This window comes from Chamaea fasciata, unplaced genomic scaffold (assembly GCF_029207755.1).
Source record: "Chamaea fasciata isolate MVZ Bird 193981 ecotype frontalis unplaced genomic scaffold, bChaFas1.0.hap1 SCAF_14, whole genome shotgun sequence".
Lineage (NCBI taxonomy): Eukaryota > Metazoa > Chordata > Aves > Passeriformes > Sylviidae > Chamaea > Chamaea fasciata.
In genome coordinates, this window is record NW_027094099.1 from 4,134,401 (window position 1) to 4,150,200 (window position 15,800).

At 38.4% G+C, this 15,800-nt stretch overlaps 1 protein-coding gene across 4 annotated transcripts in view; it reads left to right on the forward strand.

The window, feature by feature from the left end:
• VPS13C (vacuolar protein sorting 13 homolog C) overlaps nt 1-15,800 on the forward strand; it is a 74,303-nt gene that overhangs the window by 47,772 nt on the left and 10,731 nt on the right. For all 4 annotated transcript variants that reach the window (XM_066196584.1, XM_066196585.1, XM_066196581.1 and 1 more), the window contains 23 exons: nt 5-162; nt 1,053-1,174; nt 1,416-1,710; nt 3,072-3,461; nt 4,141-4,245; nt 4,778-4,942; nt 5,272-5,400; nt 5,982-6,115; nt 6,364-6,490; nt 7,416-7,651; nt 7,972-8,122; nt 9,244-9,384; nt 10,406-10,487; nt 10,571-10,640; nt 11,070-11,181; nt 11,509-11,622; nt 12,070-12,206; nt 12,484-12,565; nt 12,778-12,891; nt 13,148-13,223; nt 13,787-13,950; nt 14,483-14,528; nt 15,415-15,538. In XM_066196584.1, the coding sequence (XP_066052681.1) occupies nt 5-162; nt 1,053-1,174; nt 1,416-1,710; nt 3,072-3,461; nt 4,141-4,245; nt 4,778-4,942; nt 5,272-5,400; nt 5,982-6,115; nt 6,364-6,490; nt 7,416-7,651; nt 7,972-8,122; nt 9,244-9,384; nt 10,406-10,487; nt 10,571-10,640; nt 11,070-11,181; nt 11,509-11,622; nt 12,070-12,206; nt 12,484-12,565; nt 12,778-12,891; nt 13,148-13,223; nt 13,787-13,950; nt 14,483-14,528; nt 15,415-15,538 (3,274 nt within the window). The remainder of the gene's footprint in view (nt 1-4; nt 163-1,052; nt 1,175-1,415; nt 1,711-3,071; nt 3,462-4,140; nt 4,246-4,777; nt 4,943-5,271; nt 5,401-5,981; nt 6,116-6,363; nt 6,491-7,415; nt 7,652-7,971; nt 8,123-9,243; nt 9,385-10,405; nt 10,488-10,570; nt 10,641-11,069; nt 11,182-11,508; nt 11,623-12,069; nt 12,207-12,483; nt 12,566-12,777; nt 12,892-13,147; nt 13,224-13,786; nt 13,951-14,482; nt 14,529-15,414; nt 15,539-15,800) is intronic.

The following is a 15,800-nucleotide window of genomic DNA, read 5'->3' on the forward strand; positions in this document are numbered from 1 at the left end:
TCAGAACTTCGGGGATATAAGGAGGTGCTCAGCATTCCCGTGGCCAAGCCTGGCCGCCGCCTGTACAACATCAGAGCTGCAGCCGCTGCCTCAGACTCCATCGTTGTGCAGATCGATGCCGTGGAAGGAAATAAAGTCATCACTCTGCGCTCCCCTCTGCAGGTAAAGACCCAGCACAGAAACCAAATCCCTGAAAGTGTCAGATTATGCCCTTTTCTGACCCAGAGATGGGGCAGCTGAGAGGTGTTTTAAAAACTTTTATTCCATTTTCAGTCTCATGTGAAGGGTGAGACAATACAGGTGTTATAATTGACGCCATCACAATCAGAAGCCAACTATTTCCTAATTACAATACATTATAAGCGTTCCTTACCCTATCAGCTTTTACCACACAATGTTGTAAATGCTTTAAAGCCAACCATCTAAAATTACCCCTCGTGGGTCCTACTACAGTGCATCTTTCATAATTCTATTTCTCCGAAGTATCTAGTCTTATTTGCAAAGCCATCCTTTAAAACTTGTTTCTAGTTCCATTTCTGTCTCAACAATACCTGTTCTATAGCATTTCTAAGTCAGCATCTCTTATCTCAAAGTTTGTATACAATGCATACTATGTGAGCCTTCTGTCAGGTTTTAAAAACTCTACAAATCCATTTCCCACGTGAAAGCACTGCTCTTCAATGAGTCACCTTCCTTCCTTAATGTATTTTTTCAAGAGCATACTTTTTCAAAATGTTACCTAAAGGCCAGTTACGAAGTATTTTGCCCTATTTGTGACATGATTTTTCCTTTGGTTTTCCCTTTTCTGTTTGGCTTTCTAATATCCTCAGCATTTGGGTTACTTTTTATGCTGTGTGATATTTTAAGTGTGTTTTTCAGTTCACGGGACTTGAATAGAGTTTTGTCATATACTTGTGCATTAAGACAGCTCAAGTCTGTTTTCTAGAGGAATTTGGTTAAATCTACTAATGTTGGTTTTCCTTGTTGTTACTGATAGTTCTTCCTTTAAAAATTTATGCCACATCATGAAAAATTACTCATTTTGTTTCTAGATCAAGAACCATTTCTCAATTCCATTTGTGGTCTATGAACTGGCTAAAGGCTCCAAGTTGCTGAAGCCAATTGGCGTATCCAAGCCAGAAGAAGAGTTTCATGTTCCCTTGCATTCATACAGGTATGTTTTCTCTGGTCTCTAGGCCAGTCTGTGACACTGATGCACAAACACAGCATTAATTTTGAAGCCTGAATTGGCACGTGGAAGTCTTCCTGACTGGACTAAAACTCCTAAGTGCTGTCTTTGTTAGGTAATTAGTGTGCTGCAAAAGCCCATCAGTATGTTAGCCGTGACCTTAAAATGGATGAAGTTAGGTGTCAGTGCAAAGCCATTGTGTACAATTGCTGCTGTTTTCCTGCAGGTGCCATCTGTATGTCCGACCAACAGGAATATTTGAGGGTCAGTTCAAGGAGTCTACAACTTACATTGCCTGGAGGGAAGAGCTGCACAGGAGTAATGAAGTCAAGTGCTTGTTACAGTGCCCAGCCACTGAGACCAGTTTCTTGCCTCTAATAATCAGCTCAACAGCTGTACCTGATGAACTAAATTTTATTTCAAGTTCTGTAGAGGAGTTGGATCCTGCCTACATTATTCACCTTTACCCGACACTGACAGTGAGGAATCTTCTACCATACTCCTTGAGATACTTACTTGAGGTAAGTTACTTTATGGTTTTATTTGTAAATCCTTTTCTTGGTTTTAAGTCAGAATACATTTACTTAGAAGTGACAGCGAATGTAGTGTGGAAGATGCTGAATGTTGGGATTTTTATTTTCTATTGTAAATCAATGAGGCAGGTAATTGATTCTGGATGTTTTGGGGATTGTTTTAAATTTGTGTGTGCCTGGCCAGCTCTGCCTTGCTGCTTTAACAGGAATCCTGTACTGGGTTAGTCTTTTTCTTTTACATTCTTCTGAGATTCTGTTTGTATTTTGCAAGCTGTCTTTAGCTTCACATGAAGAGGTATCAGAGAAAGCATCTGTAATTTCTAGAGCTTTTTTTTTCTGTGTAGAAAATGCAAAACCTGTCCATTCTGGCACTGTTTCTTTATTGATCACTATTGTGAGGTCTTGCTCGCACAAATTGGAAGCACCTTTGAAGGATGTTACACAGACTGTTTTCCTGTCTGTTCAGTATTTTCAGTATCTAGTATTTCTTCGTTAAGGCTGAGTGATTTTAGTAAATACAGCAGGTGTGAGCATTTAGGACTGCCATCCTTGTTTGTTCTGTTTTGTCCTACTTGTATAACTGGCTGTGGCATTCATTTAGATCTTTCCCTTGTGTCCAACATCCCAATGGCACTATTTCCAGTTTTCCTCACCTCTACTGTACGTCAGTACTTGGAGTAACAGTGTAGAACAGAGTGCTGCTGCCCTGACCAGTGAGCCAGAAACCAGTAATCCGTATCTATTTCTGAAGTCACTGTACCTGTACAGGGGTTTGTGCTTATTGTCTTTACATCCCTGGGCTAATCAAGCCTGGCCACTATTCCATACAGTAAAATATACTGTTTATCATTAGAAGTGTTTATCAGTAAAAATTAGGAAAGCTACTGTTGTTGGATGCTATTGCCTGAGCGAAGTTGTGTTACCAAGTAGTATGGCAGAACTGCAGGTTTGTACCTTGAGGGTTCTTTAGTGTGAAAAATCCTGGCTGTGCCTCTGCAACATAGTCCAGTGCAGTGTTACACCCAGTATTGTGAGAGTATGGGTAAGAACTCATTGCCAAAATCCTTTGGAAATCATGGAGGAGGGAGGGAGTGAAAACAGGGGCTATGTTAGAACTAGTCTGCCTTCCTGAAATCCAGAATTAAGCAGTGTTTACTGCTCTGCAAGTAAAGTGGTGTTGATCTCAAATTATTCACAGGCTCAATCTCAAGTGAAAGTGATTGGAGATGAGGACATGGGTTACTGAATTATCTGAAATGTACATCCTACAAGAGAATAAAATGCTGTTTCTTCAATACCTAGATTTTATGTGTGAAAAGCTTAATTTGCCTTGTCTAATTCTGCTACAGGGAACCGCAGAAGCCCGTGAATTAACCGAAGGGAGTGCTGCAGATGTTTTTCATTCAAGAATCAGTGGAGAAATAATGGAGCTTGTGTTGTTAAAATATCAAGGCAGAGACTGGAATGGCCATCTTAAAATCTGTGAGGGGATGTCTGAGTTTTTCCCTGTGCGTTTCACATCTCACTCTGCCTCAGAGATGACGGTGGATGTTTACATCCACTCGAGGCGCATCGGGAGCCACATGGTGCTGTCCGTGTTCAGCCCCTACTGGATCATCAACAAGACTTCCCGCGTTCTCCAGTACCGAGCTGAAGACACTCACGTGAAGCATCCAGCAGACTACAGAGATATTGTTCTGTTTTCATTTAAAAAGAAAAACATCTTCAGTAAGAACAAGGTATGCTTGCTTTAGATGTCAGTCTTTAGGCCATGCTCTGAGGGGGAAGATACACACACATTTTATATAAGGAATATTTTTTTTTCCTTAGTTTTTGAGTCTAAAGGCTTTAATTTGACTGCTGCTTTCTTTGGTACTTGGACATTTAAAATACACACTGTAAATATTCTGTTTTGTGTTAAACACATTCCTTTTGTTTTGGTTTTGGTATGATGTGATGTTTACATGGTCAAGTGAAGAGTACAGCAATAAAAGGTTTTTTGGAGGTGACCCTTCATTCCTTTTAAATAACTTCTTTTACCTAACAATAGTTGAAGAAATGATTGAAAAACAGTGTTCATTTGATTATTTTCTTCCATCTCTTCAAGTTTCTGAAGCATCACAAAGTTGTGGGCTTTTTTCCCATTGATCTGTGCTGTCCTGAGCATGAGTCAGTGAGGACTACTCTGCTTTGATACCTTTTACTGTAACATTTTTCCCAGAACTCGATCACAGATTAATAAATCAGAATATGGATAGTAGTACTACATTCTTATATTGTCCTAATTTATGGAAGGTGCTAAAAGCATCAAAATGTCTTTACATTGCTACGTGTGATATAATTGCACTCCATAATGCATTAACTATAGAAGGAAGATGAGTTGACTGAATTACTTTGCCTATTGTTTCTTGTGTGCAGATCCAGCTCTGTGTTTCGACTAGTGCTTGGTCCAGCAGCTTTTCCCTTGATACTGTAGGAAGCTATGGATGTGTCAGGTGTTCAGCTAATAACATGGACTATCTGGTAAGATCTCTTCCTGTGATTTGTGAAGCTCTCTTTGGGTTCTTTTGCTTTGACTTCTTTTCTACAATTGTGTAGTACTCGGCTGTTTGAAAACACAATGATGAACGTGCATAGTGGAGATAATTGCTCACAATTGTTCGCAAGTGTTTAGATCTGCACTCCTTATTCAAGACTACATTTCCACAACTGTGCAGAGTAAAGAGATGTGGGGAGTTGTGTTTTCATGTACTCTTTAACTGTTTTCTGATGATAATGGTCTTTTAAGTTGTCTTGATTTACTCTCGAGGCATTTCTGGTGGATTTTCCCCACAAAAGCTGCACCTGCAAAATGCTGCTGCTAACCCTGTCAGTTTACTCTTGTGTTGCATAATCTGCTGATTTTACTCCATGCTCGGTGCTTTTACTTCAGACAGAACAGGAGTGTTGTGTGTTAGGCTTTGTAATTACAGTGAAGTTGGCTTTTCTATTTTTTCTATCCTGACTTTTCTTAGCTTGTTGCTGATTATTTGGTCAAATTCTCCTTGTTCAACAGGTTGGAGTTAGCATCAGAATGAGCAGTTTCAACCTTACCAGGATAGTTACCTTCACTCCATTCTACACAATAGCAAACAAATCTTCTTTGGAACTTGAAGTTGGGGAAATTGGTCCTAATGGTTCTCTTCCAACTAATAGATGGAATTATATCTCAGCTTCAGAGGTAATGTTTCATGTTTTTTTCTTTTTGATATCATTTGACAAACAATGGTGTTTAGGTGTCACTGAAGGGAAGAGCAGTTCTCTTATGGAAGCATGACATGGATATTTCACATCCCAGGGGAACTTGAACACTGCAGGTTGCATATGCTGGTACATTCATCAAGTCCTTCAGTTTAGGTAATTTAGTAGATGTAGATATATTCATCAGGAGATACTTGGGTAAGAACTAAGGCATGTGAAATAGTCACACAAACCTGTTAGTTTTACTGCTGGGTTTCCATGTTGAACATATAGGAAGTGTTTAAGTCATATGTATTTCTTGTCTTACAGTGTCTTCCATTTTGGCCTGAAAACTCATCTGGTGAACTTTGTGTAAGAGTAGTTGGCTATGAAAGCTCATCCAAACCATTCCTGTTTAAAGCCCAGGATAATGGTACTCTGCTGAAACTGGAAGAATTGGTGAGACTGACTTTGTGTAGTCTGTTGTTAATTCTCCATTTTAGCCCTGTGGTAGCTTAACTCAGTGAAATCATCAAGATCAAAACCTTGTGCCTTAAGTTATGGGTACACTGCACTTCGTTCAGTTCTATTGCATAAAATATGTTACGAATGAAGTTTACAATGTTGTTAATGTTTTCATAGCTGTGTAGTCAAGTTAATTTACTTGTGAAAAGCTTATAGGAAACTGAACAGCTCTATTGCTATTAAGTTTCAATGGTATACTGAACCTCTGACATCTTGGGCTTTTTGCAGAGGGTATGTCTTCGGTGCCTTCAGTTTGTTTAAATAGGTAACAAAAATACTTTCTATTTTAGGATTTCTTGATAAGCTATTACATATTGGAGACACGCAGTTCATGGTTAAATTAATTTGACTCAAATGAAGAATATTATAATTTCAGAATTCACTGTAGCCTAGCATTAGGGAATGCGTTTATAAAGGTACCATGTTCAGCAAAGTTATTGGATATAATGCTTATCATAGTTCTAACTTGAATTAATGCATGGAATAAATACTGGGCTTTGTCTAATTCCTCTCAGAATGGGGGCTTGCTGGTAGATGTGAATGTCTCGGAGCATTCCATTGTGATAAGCTTCACGGATTACCACGAGGGAGCTGCCCCAGCTCTGATTGTTAACCACACCCCATGGGACTCTCTCAGATATAAACAGAGGTGCGTGAACGAAACAACTCACCATTGCTTATTTAACCAGGGGCTATCCTGGTGAAACATCACCAAGTATCACATGGGTATCACCAAGATGAACCTACAGCTGGACTGGTCTGGGGTGAATGGCTCAGGCTTTTCATGCCTCGCTGCCGGAGGGCTGGAGTGTTAGTCCTGGGGTTTGCTTGCACCACTTCCATCAGTGCGTTTAACCAGTGAATGCTGTTGTTTTCTCCTTTTCTTTTAACCTGCAGTGGATTACGAGAGGAAATGGAGTTGAAACCAAGGCAAGTTTGCCTCTTTGCCTGGACAGATCCAACCAAACCGAGAATATTGTCTTGGGGCTACTCTCAAAGGTTTGGTGAACATGACCTACTTAAGGTAAATTTTGTAAGGGGAGAAGTAAATGATGAACCAGTTTAGGACTATTCCAAAATTAAAACTATAGGGAGAAAGCTTCCTCAGTAACTTTGCATCTGTCTCATCCTGTAGGAGACCTACAACTGCTGTCAAGAAACAAGATTTTAGATGTTTCAATTAAATAAAGTCCAGTGTGTCTGTCTTTAGTTAGCTGCCCACTTGCACCTTACACTAAAAGGAATTCTTCAGAAATAGCTTGCTTTTTCTGTTGAGTAGCACAGAGTTAACAAAACAGAAAAATATTAGTAGCTAAAAGAAGGAACAGGAAAGCAAACTGGAGTTTCAGTTGTACTGGAAATTGTTTTAATTTCACACACCTGAACTCAGAACCAGTTAGAGTGTGCTTTACTGTGTAAGCACTTCCTTGGGTCAAAATTTTCACATTTAAAAATGGTTTTAGTTAAAACCAATTTCCTTACCGTGTAATTATGGTTACATTCATGATTCTTTGGGGCTTTTGAGAAAAGGGTTTTAATTATCTCAATTTTGCCTTACAAATTAAAAAATAAGGACTATCTGCTTTTGAAGAGCAGAGATCTCAGTGAAGTTGTGTGGTTTTACTGTTTCATGGTATGTGATTTATTGCCTTCTTCTGCCATTACTAAGATTCCAAGCCTTTTGCTTTGCTCTGAAGGCCTTTGTTTCCTAATGATTTCCAATATTATTCTAAACCACAAAAATTGCTGGAATATTTAGTTTATAAAAGGGGAAAAAAAAAATCCCAATCTCTTTCCGGTGTTGGAGTACAAGGTGCAACCAAGTGAAACTGAGCAAACAGGAAAAATACTGAGTTCTGGTTTGTGTTTGTCTGTAAACTTGCTTATACATATAGAGCAACATCAGGGATTTACTCATGTAATATGCTTTCTTTTTTTCCCTGATACAGGATGACTGTGGCCAGTTTGCTTACAATGCAAATACTCAGATTCACTGGGTGTCTTTCCTGGATGGGCGCCAGCGCGTGCTGCTTTTCACAGATGATGTGGCCTTGGTTTCTAAAGCGCGACAAGCAGAGGAGCTGGAACAACCTGATCAGGAAATCAACTTGTCAATCCACAGTCTTGGACTTTCTCTAGTTAACAATGAAAATAAAAAAGAAATCTCTTACATAGGAATAACTAGGTACTGCACATGGAAGTGTAAATATTCCTTTGCATAATCAAAATTAGGCAGCATATTTGAATTCTAGCAATAGAGTTGAAGAGGATATGTTTCAAGTTAAGTGAAACATTTTTTTATTAAAACTATGTTTTGTATTTACTCCTGCTGTGGAATTAGAACCAATTAGGATTTAACTGCCTCCTTTTTTAGCTTATATTAAAAAAAAGACACAACAGGGTTTTTTGAGCCTGAGAAATTAGAAAAATACATTTTACATGATTTTCAGGCATAAGAAAGGCATAGGTACTCTGAAATTGTTAACTTTGTTATTTGTCTTGCAGTTCTGATGTTGTTTGGGAGCAGAAACCAAGGCAAAAGTGGAAACCATTTAATCAAAAGCAAATAAACCTATTGGAACAAGCATATCAAAAATATCTTTCCAAGAGTGCTTCCCAAGGTCCTGGTTGGCATAAACTGGACAGCAATACTGAGGTTTGTATTGAGCTTCAGTGTTTAAATGCTTGCAGAACAAGTGCAACAGTTAAAACAGAATTCTGGTTTGCTAAGTTGAGATAGGTGCTGTGTGAAGAGAAACAGAAACAAGAGGCAAGAATTTTATTTAAATAGTTACACATCTTACACAGTATAATGTTTTTTGTTTTGTGGTGATACTGAGGCAGTACTGAGGTATTATCCACGCTTGTATTATGAAGCAAGAATTTCAAAGGATTTTTTCTTTTGTGCGGTAGAAAAGATTGCTTGTGTCTGCATGTTAGTTGTGAACCTACATTTGCAGTATGTACCCTAAAATCTTGGCAGAAATTTTGGTTTTAGCTTCTAAATAAGGTGCACTTCCCATTACTTGATATGGTAAAGGAGTCTGCAGTGTTGAAGGACTCTTGAAACTAATCCGCTTACCTGAGCTTGTTCAGACATTAATTATACATACCTGTATTCCATGCATAAAAAGAGTGTATGCAAATGGCTAAGTCAAATACAACCATTTTATAGCACCATAGTCTGGCTTGTTTCCTATATCATCCTTTCATTTGAAAAACGTGTATATACCCTCAGCTCTTTGAATACTCGAGTTTTGACCATTGCAGTAGTTCATTTATAGAATGTGGTATCAAATCTTTTATCTGTTGGTCGTTACATTTTGCTCTCAATAAAAGAGAGCTTTATGCTTCTGCTTCTCATAACTTCAGAGTTTCAGGATCAGGGGAAAAATGTCAGTTGGGGAAGTAGTCAGCTGCACATAAATATCTTTAATTACGCGAGTGTAATATCTAACTCATGAAGAAATAGCTACTTAAATGAAGTATTTATTACTAATTAGTACTATTAGTACTTAGTACTAATTAGCTGCTTAGAAATAGCTACAGAGGTTCCTGCTTGGGACAACTAAAGCTGCAATGTACTGTCCTTGTCAGACTAACTGGTGGTTTTCACTACTTTCCATGCAGTTAATTAGATGGAGAAATTCAGTAGCCTCGTGATCTGATAATAAGGAAAAACACAGGGTTTATTTGCTAGTCTGTTAACTAGTAATGTACCATTTTATTGTTTCCCAAATTAAACTGTATCTTAGCTCTGCTTTCTTGCATTTGCAGGTGAATTTTAGTAAGTATCCAATGGAAATGCGTCTCCCCATCAGATGCAACATCCGCCGTAACTTCCTGTCAGGAATTCAGGTTGAATTCAAGCAGTCACCTCACCAAAGGAGCTTACGGGCTCAGCTGTACTGGCTGCAGGTATCAGCCTTCCTCTTGTTCCAAAATTAAACATACACATGAAGGCTTGGATTTTATTCATTTGTGTGAAGAAGTATCTCCAGTTCTCATTTGTGTGACGCTTTGCTCGCTACATCAGAGTAGCAGGGGTGCTCTGATGGAAAAGTGTGCAGAACTCTGATCCCAGGATTTTGCAAGTAGTCTGGAAAGATTTCCACAGAACTGTGTGCTAATTTAAAGCAGGGTGCTATGATGGAGAATTTATTTCTCAAGAGCTGCGTTTTGGTGTTTTAAAACAGATCTCAATGTTTTTTAAAATTTCCTGTAGTTTTTACACAGAAGTGTAACATTATTTTACAGAGTACATCTAGGGGTCTAGAGCCTTTAGTACAAAAACTGCCTGTCCAATGGGAAGTAGAGAACAGACGTTTAAATATGCTGAAGGGTATGCAGTTTCTACATGTAATATTAACACTGAATTGCTGTGTAACACTTGCAGCTGATCAGCATAGTCCAGTCAGTGCTAATAGTGTTGCTAAATTTGCCAGTAGAGCACTTTAGCAGGTACTAGTGAGAAGTGTTCAGTGCTAGAGGGAAGTGATGTTCAGTCATCGTTGTTGCCATCTTCATCTCCATTTGCTGCCCTTCACTGAGGAGCCTGGTGCTTTTTCTGACCAGTTGGTGGGGGAGTTTGCTCTTTCCTTTTATCTTTCGTTTTGTTTTTACTTTTGCCTGAGGGTGGTTTTCACTATACAGTCAATGTGTGCCATCAGGTGCACACCTTGTAAGTGAATCCTTGTGGTTGTGAACCTCTCTAAGCATCCTTTGTGCAGCACTTGCAACCATCTGACCTTTTACAACTGAATGAGTAACATTCCACAATGATACCAATCCTTTTGCTCTTTCCTCCTTTCACCTAAGTAAGTAGGACATTCCTCTTGAACACAATTTATAAACAAGTCACTCAAGCCTTCTAAAATGGGAACTGTGTTTGATTATCATGTCTCTAAAATATTCCTGTACTTATACAATAATTTTTTAGGTTGATAATCAATTACCAGGATCGATGTTTCCTGTTGTGTTTCACCCTGTAGCCCCTCCCAAGTCGATTGCTTTGGATTCAGGTAAGAGAAAGCCTATAGTAATATCAGATTTATTCAGCCTTGAAAGCAGGAACTTGGCAATTTAAGTGTTTTTTTCTCTTTAGAACCAAAACCCTTCATTGACATCAGCATCATCACTAGATTCAACGAATACAGCCAAGTCCTGCAATTCAAGTGAGTGTAATGGTGTATTGTTATTTGATTTTAGAGATGTAATATATTTCAGAAGGGAACTTTGTTCTAAAGTTTGTTCTCCTATCCAAACCACTCTTGACTTCAGATTGAGTTTTTAAATATCTCCAGTAAAAAAACATCATTCAGAAAGGAACCTTTAGAAAATAAGGACTGACCACGTGAAGGGACTGTTACGCAAATTCTTTAATAATCAGAATTATTTCCTTCCTGTCCTACAGTACCAGAGTTGTGTGTCTGTTTGTTCTGCAGTGCTGGCCAGTAAGCATTTCTAACTATAAATTGACAGTTGATATTGTGGATTGTAAATCTTAGTGTGTGACATTGCATTGCAAGACTTCACTTGTGTAGGCTAAGCATGTAGTATTTAAGTTAAATTTATACAAGTATGCACTTTTTTTCTCGTTTTAGGTACTTCATGGTTCTTATCCAGGAAATGGCTCTGAAAATTGATCAAGGATTTTTAGGAGCACTTAGTGAGCTTTTCACTCCATCTACAGACCCAGAAGATGAAAAACAAAGGGTAATGTATGACAGAAACGGACTTTTGCTGGAATGGTGATTGAAGAATAAGTGATTGAGGAATTTAAGTGAATATCAATATAATATAAAATGGAAAAATCACCCAGAAATTCTGTGTTTGTTATGGGTTGTTTGGGTTTTTTGCTATCCCTGGATTAATTAGTACACGCATATTTAACTAGTTAGTTAACTGTATTTAACTGTGATTATTTTTTCTACTGTTTATTTTTATATATATATATAAACACATTTAGATAGATTATGATTAATTGTATTACATATATGGATGAGATTAACTTCCTTTGTTTTTTTTAAACATTGAAACCAGTCTAAATTAATTCAGCAAGATGTGGATGCACTTAACACCGAACTAATGGAGTCTTCCCTAACAGACCTGTCAATGCTCAGCTTCTTTGAACATTTTCATATTTCTCCAATTAAGGTATGCAATAGAGAGATTATTCAGAGGTTAATGAAACATACAATTAATTCATTACAGTAAATACATCCCTGGTGGGCGTTTTGCATTCTCTAGAATTTAATGCTTTGTTGGAAAACTTCCTCTGGTGCCCATGAGGACAAACAGACCTTTAAGCATAACTAAGTGGGAAGAACCAACGGGTATAATAATGCTGAAGGCCAGATAAAATATTGGATAATGTATCATAAATTGTATTAAAATACACTTTCATGGGATTATCTTCGTGTCTTTCTTGAAGCAGTTAGATTTTTTTGAAGCAAGAGAAGAAAAACCATCAGTAGATGAAATGATAGCTTTCCTCAGCTTTCATCACAGTTTTGTTTACAAGTGCACCACACGACCTGTCTGCTCTGGTTTGGCTTTTCTTTGGTCTTGATTTGTCTTATTTCACTAATTCTGCCTTGCCAGTTGCATTTGAGTTTGTCTCTGGCTTCTGGTGGAGAAGCATCAGATAAGGGGGAACAGATGATAGCCATCCATTCTCTGAATTTGCTGTTGAAAAGTATCGGAGCTACTCTAACCGATGTGGATGATCTTATTTTCAAGTAAGCAAATAAAATTGGTTGGGGTTGTTTGTTTGGGATTTTTGTTTAATACTTTGACTAAAGCTGCTGTACACTTAATAATTGGATCCATTGTGAATCTTGCTGACTGACTGTAGGATAAGTTTATACAGCCTTAGGGGAAAGGGAGGAATGGAAGGAAGATGGGATTCGGGATCCTTTTTAAGGCAATAGCCTTCAGGATTCTCTGAAGGAAAGCAGAGAAGGATTTGAATGAGGAAGGGTGTCTTTAACTATAGTATGATTACTTGTCTTTCAGACTTGCTTTCTTTGAAATCAAATACCAGTTCTGCAAGAGAGATCAACTGAGGATGAGAGTTGTTAGACATTACAGTGAACAAGTAAGCTTATTTAGTCAAGCCTTTGTGTAAAATTTTGAGTATGTGTCTTAAAGAAGATTTTATTTTTCTTCACCAAGTACTTAGTTGGGCACTCTAATACCTTACTTGGGTAGTGAATTAAAAATGAACCAGGCTTAGGTTCCCACATGTGTGACAACAGCTCATGACACTGCTTTTGTTGTTTGCCTTTTTTCTTCCCTCTCATCATTCAGTTCCTGAAACAGATGTATGTTCTTGTACTTGGATTAGATGTTCTTGGGAATCCATTTGGTTTGATCAGAGGTTTGTCTGAGGGAGTTGAAGCTTTCTTCTATGAGCCATTTCAGGTATGAGTTCCTGATTCTTTAACTGTGTCTGGGCTGATTATATAAAGGGCTGATTGAATGCACTGGTAGGGTTATAGTTTGTTGTCACTGTACTCCACACCCTGAACAGGCAGCAGTAATTTTTTCATGTGAATTTCAAAGAAATAACCTATTCAAATGGCCTTACTTGCAGCAATGTAAAGGGATTGCTAGTTTTTCTTGAAACAGATGCATCATTGTGTCGTTTTCTGCTAGTCCTAATGAATTTCATTTTTAGGGTGCTGTTCAAGGACCTGAAGAATTTGCTGAAGGCTTTGTAATTGGTGTTAGAAGTCTTCTTGGGCACACAGTGGGTATGTGTCAAAATGTTCTTTTCTGCTGAATTCCCACATTATTGTTCTACTGAGTATTTAAGGTTGTCATACTGTTGCCAGCGTTTGTGATGCAGATCATTCACCCGCAATTTACCTGAAACCATCTAAAGATCTGTTTGTGGACGGAGCAACCAATGTGAGAAACATTGCATATGTAACTAAACTAATAACATGCTCTGGATAAATAAGAAACATAATTTTAATGGTCCTAAAATGTCTGGAGAAGCCTGAGAAATGTTCTGTTACGATTAGCTTAGATTTTTATTTAGCTGTGTCTTGACAGTAATTAGAGAAAACACTGTTTCATCCATTAAGGTCTGTAAAATGTAGTGAAATGCTGGAAGCGTTCCCTATTGCTGTATGTGTGCATATCAGAGCGGAGTCTGGAGTCCCCTCATGGACAACATGTGGCTCTGTGTGAATTCATTATAGCTAAACTGAATATGAAGGGAAGTTGCTATGAACTTGTTGGCTTCCTGTGTAGTGTCTGCTCTTAAGCCGTGAAAACACAGTGACTTTTGCTCTCTGCCCTGTTCCCTCAGGTGGGGCAGCAGGGATGGTGTCCAGGATCACTGGAACTGTTGGCAAAGGCTTGGCTGCCATTACTCTGGATGAAGAATTTCAGCAGAAAAGGAGAGAGGAAATGGGTCGGCAGCCAAAAGACTTTGGGGAGAGCCTGGCCAAAGGAGGAAAAGGACTCTTACGGGTATGGATTTGGAGATGAGTGTTTGATGTGCCAACTTGCTTGAAAGTCACCTGCGAGAAAGTTTGGTACCTTTTTTTTTGGTTAATTAACTAAACAGAGGAGACAAACAGGCAGTGGGTTTATAGGAGACCCAGTGCAGTGCAATAGCTGGAGTGTTTGAGGTCGTGTTTCTGGTCAACCTGAGGAATTGAAGTTAGGATCTTGAACAGGAAGTAACACCAATTTCTCCTGTGAATTGTGTAAATAAATAAATAGTTACTCATGTTCAACAAATGTGTTAGGTAATCAAGATAACTGGGCCCTTACTTGACCTTGCAGTCAGTTTTGTCATTCAAATCCTTCCCTCAGTTATAGTTTTCTTCAAAATATAAAGTAAGAGAAAAAACAAAACAAAAACCCCCAGGCAAACAGCGTTTCTGATACTGAACTTTACATTATAAAGTATTAAAATAAGGTTGTGAGACAGCTGGTTGCCCAGTTGGACTGACAGCATTCCAGTTTCTCATTGGGAACTTAATTATCTTTGTTCTAGGGTGTTGTTGGAGGTGTGACAGGCATCATCACTAAACCAGTGGAAGGTAAGCACAAAGGCTGCACTGCACTGCTTAAGTGGTTTCCCAATACTTTACAGTTTGGTTTGTAATGTTAAGAAATATCAGTCCAAGTATGGTAATGCTAATGCATAGCAAGATTTTTCTATTTCTTATTCAAATGCGAATTTACACGATGATTTCCTCAAGTATCTTGTTATTTGTTTTACCACCTTTAAAACCTTTGTATGAGCTTAGAAGAGGTTGTCTCTGATATATTTTGTTAGGCCTGCTTTAGTACCCAATTTATTGTCTGAAGCCAGAATAAAGATAGTAAAAATAATCAAGTAAAGATCACCAGCTAAAAAAGATAAAATGTCTCTTATTAACCTTCAAGTGGCAGTGATTTAAATGCTGGGAGTCAATTGTAACTGTGTGATATTTTATAGCTTCTGAGAGATACTTTGATATGTAGTCCTTGTCTCTTGGGAGGGTGACCACACCTGCTTTCTGAACACTCCTTTGGTTCTTCCATAGTTATCACCAGAACCATGTCATTTTGTGGTAGAAATAGTTAACTTCTATCATACTTGTGCATCTTAATGTCTTCAGAATATTTTGTTATTACTGTCAACCTATAAAATCTCAGCTCTTGGCTTATAGTCCAGACTGAAAGTGTGAGAAAGAGAATCTTGATAAGATCTCAGTCCTGAGCCCGTCAGAGGCTGGTAAGGTATTAAGTGAACAGTGATGTGTGAGCAGACCAGGCAACAGTGGGAGACTTTCCACAGACAGCTCTTTGTACAACAGGACTCTTATCAATGACTGTGGGCTGTTCCCAATACAAAACAGTTCCCCTGTAGCACTAATGGTTTAATTCTGTGGCTGAGTAGATCATGAAAACATTTATTGTTCTGTTTCTATTCTTTTAAAGGGGCTAAAAAAGAAGGTGCAGCTGGATTCTTTAAAGGAATTGGAAAGGGGCTTGTAGGAGTGGTAGCCCGCCCCACGGGAGGCATTGTAGACATGGCAAGCAGTACCTTCCAGGGAATTCAAAGGTACAGTGCAAGAGGAGCTTTTGAAATACTCCCCCTGTGTTGGACAGCAGGTGATAAAGTGCTCCAGTAGTGCCACACGATTATTTGTTCAATACAAAAAGCAGAATGATATTTGAGCTTCAGAAATGTCCAGTAGCGAATGTATTTTAACAAATGTATTTTATGATAATGAGGAAATTGCTGTTTTGGAGAGCATGTTGCAGTGTTGTAGCCAGGTAGACAATAACTAACCTGTTTTTTCATTTTACTCCTTCCCTTGAGG